This window comes from Galeopterus variegatus, unplaced genomic scaffold (genome assembly GCF_000696425.1).
Source record: "Galeopterus variegatus unplaced genomic scaffold, G_variegatus-3.0.2 Scaffold1902, whole genome shotgun sequence".
NCBI classification, from domain to species: Eukaryota; Metazoa; Chordata; class Mammalia; order Dermoptera; family Cynocephalidae; genus Galeopterus; species Galeopterus variegatus.
Window position 1 is genome coordinate 89,428 of NW_007728013.1, and position 6,151 is coordinate 95,578.

Below are 6,151 nucleotides of genomic sequence, written 5' to 3' on the forward strand. Positions count from 1 at the left end.
TGGGCGCAGCACCGAGGGTTGCGATCCCGTTGCCGGTCCCGGTCCGGTACAGGCGCGACACTGAGGGTTGCGATCCATTGCCGGACACGAAAAAAAAGACAAAAAAAAAAAAAAAAGACTTAGCTCACAAGCCATACAAAACAGATAGCGAGCCATTCTGACCTGCAGGCTGTGGTCTGCTGAGCCTGGGTCCGGGAGCCTGTGCAGGTGAGGAAGATTCTGGCTGGCAAGGTCAGAAGACCCAGAACAGGCCTCCCATACCCTCCCCTCCTAGGGCCTCCTGACCCTCCAGATATGGGGCAACAACAACAAGAGCTGGCTGTGAGATGGAGGCCAAGGAAAGGCAGCTCTACACCAGCCCCAAGCACCATGCAGCTGGGACACTTCAGAGCTAATCCACTGCTGCTGCAGGGACCACCTCCCCATAAACCTTACCAGTTCCTGTTCCAAAGGACCTGTCCCCAGGTAGAGAGATGCCATTACGACCCGCCTCTTGGCTACTTTTATCTGCCCCTGAAAGAGGAGAAACAATTCAAAATTCACATTCATTGTTTTCATAGGTCACTGAGAAAATATAATTCTTTGACCTTGGAGGCAAATCACATGCCAAGCTAAACTAACATTTAAAGCAAGCCCAAAACATGTACGGTAACCTACCAAATAAGGACCCACAACCCTAATTTAAAATAGCCTATAAGTTAAAGCATAGTCTGAACCTACTACAAAATGCAATGTAGCCATTAAAAAAAATGAGGGAGATCTGTGCATACTGACATGAATGTCCACAATTGGATCACTGACAGAATGCAACCCATGCTCCTACCTGCTTAAACCTCCCCCCCCATACACAAAGCTGTGCATATGTGTGTGTACATGTGTGCCTGCAGGAGCATGGAGAACACACGCCAAACTGCTGAGAGACAGCCCCAAGGAACAGAGCTACAAAGGAGAGGAATAATAGATGCAAATTTTTTACCCACCTGCACGGTTTGAGTTGTTTATAGTGAGCATGAACCACTTATGAAGTGTAGACAGATAGGCACATAGACACATAAACAGAGCATACCAAAACCCAAGGAAAGATAACACATCACATCAGTCCTAACAGCCAGTGTCCTCTCCCTAGACCCTGCTACAGCCCAGGAGAAAAACTGGCCCCATCTCAGAAGGTCTAAGCAGCCCTGCCCCAGAGGAGGTGGCAAGGGCAGAAAAAAACTGTAGTCCTCCCAAAGGTCCAACCCCCAAAGGCCCCACAGGAGAGCAGGGTAACAGGCAGGCAGGCAGAGAGCACGGCACATGCCCGTTCCCCTCTCAAGAAGGGACGTCACACCCTAGCCTGCACCGGCAACACAGGAAGACGGGCACCTTTGATAGATACATGATCACACCACTGGGAAAGGATTACGTACAAGAAAAAAACAAAACAACTTCCCAAGATTGCTGTATATTTTGTTTTGTCTTCTATTAAAACAGATGTTCCTGGGGACGATGATTATGAAAAAAAGGATACAAAAAATAAGGTGTAAGGCGATTTCCTTCAGGCAACAAAAGCCCATCTGTTTACTGTAGGACACCAGGTCCTACAGGATAACCCCGGCTGTAACAAGGATATGGGGACAAGGCAGAAAGCAGTGCTGTCCTCTTTTCTTGTGGAACACAGGCTGCTCTCTGTCCCAGGAAGACATGCATGCCACTTGGTGTGATACGAGCCAGGAGAATCTGCCCACGATTTGTCCAGAAGGCAAGAAAAGGAAGCCTCGCTTCCTGCTGAGCCAAGACCCTCTGCAGCACCACCCACCCCTGGCAGCTGCACAGTGTGGCCCAGCCTCCTGGCCAGGGGATCACCATGCAGAGACACAGTCATTCACCCAGAGTCGATTAGGACACTGAGAAGAATCACCTTTGAAAAACCTGTTTCCTAAGCCAAGGAGAAAACCAAGTAGGAGCAAAGAGCAAACAGTTGCAGCATTGTTCTACACAAACGAGGATGCACAGGACAAACAAGTAGTGCAGGGAGGTGGGTGAGAGGGGAGAACAAAAAGGACACACCCATGTGTACACGCACACACACAGAATGTGTTCTGGAATGAGCCAGCCAGAAATTAAGCAAAGTGTGGACCAACACAACAAGAGGGCAAAAGGAGAGAAAATGGGCAGGCATTCAAACGCATGCAAGCTCCTTTTATGAACACAGATGACTCTCTCTACCTGTATGTCCTACCATCTCTCAGCATTCTGCTTGCCTGCCTGGCCTCACCAGTCCTTCATTCTAGCATCATTGCTAATATGAACTCAGAGAGTTCATGTTAAAAATTAATTGCTGTAACTTCATTCTAGCATCATTGCTAATATGAACTCAGAGAGTTCATGTTAAAAATTAATTGCTGTTGAATTACTTCATTCCAATTAGCAGTTTAACCACGAACTAGATGCAACATGTAAACGTGAGTAACATATTGAAAGCCGAACCCCTCACATGCAGTTTACAGCACCACTAGGAAAGAGAAGGCACACACTTTAGACAGAGTCCCCAAAACAACCAGGACTACAAGATCTAAAACCAGTATGTCCAAATTTCCCAGCTCTCTTTAAATGCTTCTTCATACATATCAAATCCCACCCCTGGGTCTTCCCATATATTACATTTCCTGCATATTACATCTACCAAGATGACACTATTGTGTTTGGAGACGTTTCCAGGGGCAGAGGTCCTTTGTGCACAGACTCAATACAGGTTTCTCCCCAGTCGTCTTTAGCATGGATGTACACATGTGGTCCAGGCATCCTCACTAACCTACCTTCTAGTGGTCCACATCTGCAACTCAGAACAAAAGGGATCAGTATGCCCACAAGAACCAAAGTGTAGGCCCTTGTCCTTACTGTTCACTTCTCCGAGCTACTCCACCTGAGATGCTGGTCACACAGGTAAGCTTCTGATTATGGTTCAACTCAACCATCTGTGAGGCTAGGACCTAATAGGTAGAACCCACACGGAATAAAGCTAAGCAGCCATCAAAAGCTTCTAGAACAGAAGGTGCTCAGGACTCACCCACTCTGATCCCCCCAAACCTCTAACTTAAACTTCCGTTCCTCCTTCCTTTAGACACAACTTACCTTCATGAGCTCGAAAAACTCTGCTGGGGAAGAAAGGACTCTGACGTGAGAACTGGAGACTCCAAACTCTGGAACCAGGTTTCTGATCCACTGGAACCTGTGCACACCCTCAGGACATAGACAGCAAGGTGGGGAGGTGACCTGGGGAACAGTTGGGGACAGCAAGGGAGCCAATAACAGCCATGGTGACCTGGTTAAAGAAACACGTAAATGGGTTATACTCCTCAAATACTTCTGCAGAAGCCTCTCTTGGTTCCTGGGGGGCAGAGGAACTTTGGTGTGTTTGTTTGTTCGTTTGTTTTACTAATTTCAGATTTCCTAGAACATTTTTTAAAGTGAGCCCAGGCTGGCCAGTTACTTGGCTGGTTAAGAGTGTTCAGATCCCTGTACTGGCCAACCACCAAAAAAGCAAACAAACAAAATATAAGTAAAATAAAATATTAATAAATTAATAAATAAATAAATTAATTAATTAATTAATTAAGCAAGCCTAAGTCGAGCTCTACAAAAGGGTTTTTCCTTCAACCCTCCTTACTCTTAAAATCTTGCAGAGACTACTAGTTGAGCAACTCAAGAAGTACCAATGCCTATGGATAAATCACAAAATAAGTTGATTCCAAACAACTCTAGAGCAGCCACATGTAAACCCGCAAAGCCACTGCATGGTTAATGCTGCCGCCTCCTAACAAATCCACCTCAAAAACACCTGCCTACAGAAAGCCACTGAAAGGTACCTAGAACACAGGCAAGCCTGAGAGAAGCCAGGCAATTACAACCCAGACCCCCAGCTGTATGACTCAACAGGGTTTCTATTCAAGGAAAGACCCAGAAAAATAAAATTTTATCTTTAAAACTCAAATTTGGGGAGAAAGCTGGAGCAGGAAGAAGGGTGGGGAAAAGGAGTTCCTCTTGAGAGGTGTGAGCAACGACGAGAGGGGCCTCTTTGCTATCAGACACATCCTCTTGGGGGTTGCAGCCCGTCTCTGGCCAGTACAAGCTTGACCACATCAGGATGCATCCCCAGCAGACTCCACAGTCCGCTGAGGCTGAGACTGGAGGAGACACGCTCAGCTCTGCCCATGGAACGTCTCTGCTGCCCAACGACTGGTACACCTGCAGGGGTTGGCATGGAGGGGCTGCCCATCCAGAGCCCCACACAAACTGACCCTACTATGAACTCCAGTCCTGCAAAGAGCAGCAGGAAGATCCTCCTCAGTGTGTGACCTCGTGAGGGACTCTAGGGAGAGGACATTCAAACACCCCAAGGCCTGGATGGCCACAAATTCCAGGAAGATGATTTCACTTGCTTGCTTCATGATGAAGCACTGAATCTTCCCGGGGTTTGTAAATGTCCCTGCACAGATGCCAGATGGCCCACAGCTGTGCTTCCCAGAAAGCCCACCGGTCTGTCATGTCCCATTCACTGCCAAGAAAACCTGAGTCAGCAGTGGAAGGGGCCAGCTCTCTGCATCCCGGGAAGTCTGGGGCTGGCCTTGGCCATCCAGTGCAGAGGTGGGAAAGCAGTGTCCTCCCCTGCTATCTCTAGAGGGGGTGAGACACTCATGGGCATCGGCTTACATGTGTGACAAGAGATTGCTACCTCGATTTCCCAAACTGTGGGCCACATTCCTGCCATGCTTAAGAGAGGAGAGGGAAGGATCCTTCAGGCCAACAGAAAACCAGAAGACGATGGGAAAGTTGCACAGCAACCTATCAATTTGAAGCCCCAAGGGGGCCTGAAGTCTAATATTCATGAGTGAAACACGGTCCATCTACAGGGGAAAGCCCACAGCAGCATAAGACCAACATCTCCCCTGCCTTGCAGCACCTCTACCACCTGCAGCACACCAGACCACACAGTCAGTCCTTGCACATTCCCCACAAGGTCTGATGGACGCGAATCAGCTCCCAAAAAGAAGAAAGGACACACTCCTAGGCACAGGGCAAACCAGAAGAGGGCAAGTGTCAACTTAAGCTTCAATTCAAGTCATCATGTGAGCACCTGTTATGTACTGTGGAGGACACACATGAAGAGCTGGCACAGTCGCTGCCTCCCACGATCTTGGTGGCCTCACAAACTTACACACCTGAAATCATCTGAGAACAACACAAGAGGAAATGCTAACATCAATTAAATAAATGTCAAAATATACGGTGCATGAACACTGGCCGGTTAGCTCACTTGGTTAGAGCATGGTGCTGATAACACCAAGGTCAAGGGTTTGCATCACCATACACGTTTTGGCCAGCTGCCAAAAAAAAAAAAAAATACACATAAACACACAATACAGGTGCTTCCAGTGGTCAAAAAGAGGGAGCTGGTGATGCCAGGGCTGCTGGGAAGGCTGAACAGCATCCTACCTTGAACGGGCCTTGAACAACTGGTAGAATTGAAGCAGGGAATGAATGCAGAAAGGGGAGGATGCTGTGGGCTCTAGGAAAGAAGAGGTGTGAGCAAACCCAAGAAGCAGGAATTGGCAAAGCCCCTCGGCAGAAAAACCCAGGAGAGCCGCACTAGCCAGTCAAGAGAATGAACACACAAGAACACACATGAATGAACAGACAGACAGACAGACAGACACACGCACGCACGCTCTACACCGGTGTCAGGGGTCCACCGTCACCTTTATACTGTCTGGGAGAGCACCATTCTGGCAGGCACCAGGCTGGACAAGCCCAAGCGCCCTGGGGCTACGTTGGGCAGGTCTCTTCCCTGCCAGGCAGCTCTCCCTGGGAATGTTCCACCAGGGCCTCAGTCCAAGAGTTGTTGAGGCTTTTTCATGTTGGCTTCCTGTTTAATCTGTGTACTGACAGGTTTATTTTTGTTAGAGAGGAGAAAGAGCCGAAAGCCAATTAGGTTCACATATTCATTGCGGAGGAGACCCAACCTTCAAGAGACAATTTTATATACTCAAAGAGGAAGGTACTTTGAAAAGGAGCAAAGTGTTTTATAAAGGTCACCACGATTTCAGCACACACCAAGGAGACCATATTTAGACTGCAGACACTCAAAATCTGACGGAAGCGCATCAGCCGG

At 48.1% G+C, this 6,151-nt stretch overlaps 1 protein-coding gene across 4 annotated transcripts in view; it reads right to left on the bottom strand.

Annotated features, from left to right (window-relative positions):
* PGS1 (phosphatidylglycerophosphate synthase 1) overlaps nt 1–3,300 on the bottom strand; it is a 51,949-nt gene extending 48,649 nt beyond the window's left edge. For 2 of the 4 annotated variants that reach the window (XM_008579502.1, XM_008579505.1), the window contains exons 1-2: nt 3,115–3,195; nt 436–513 (exon numbers count right to left, since the gene is read on the bottom strand). In XM_008579502.1, coding sequence (XP_008577724.1) covers nt 436–513; nt 3,115–3,120 — 84 coding nt within the window. In that variant the 5' untranslated portion in view covers nt 3,121–3,195. Of the gene's footprint in view, nt 1–435; nt 514–3,114 lie in introns of those variants that run through there. The other 2 variants (XM_008579501.1, XM_008579503.1) reach the window with 2 other exon arrangements.
* Nucleotides 3,301–6,151: the final 2,851 nt, after the last annotated feature.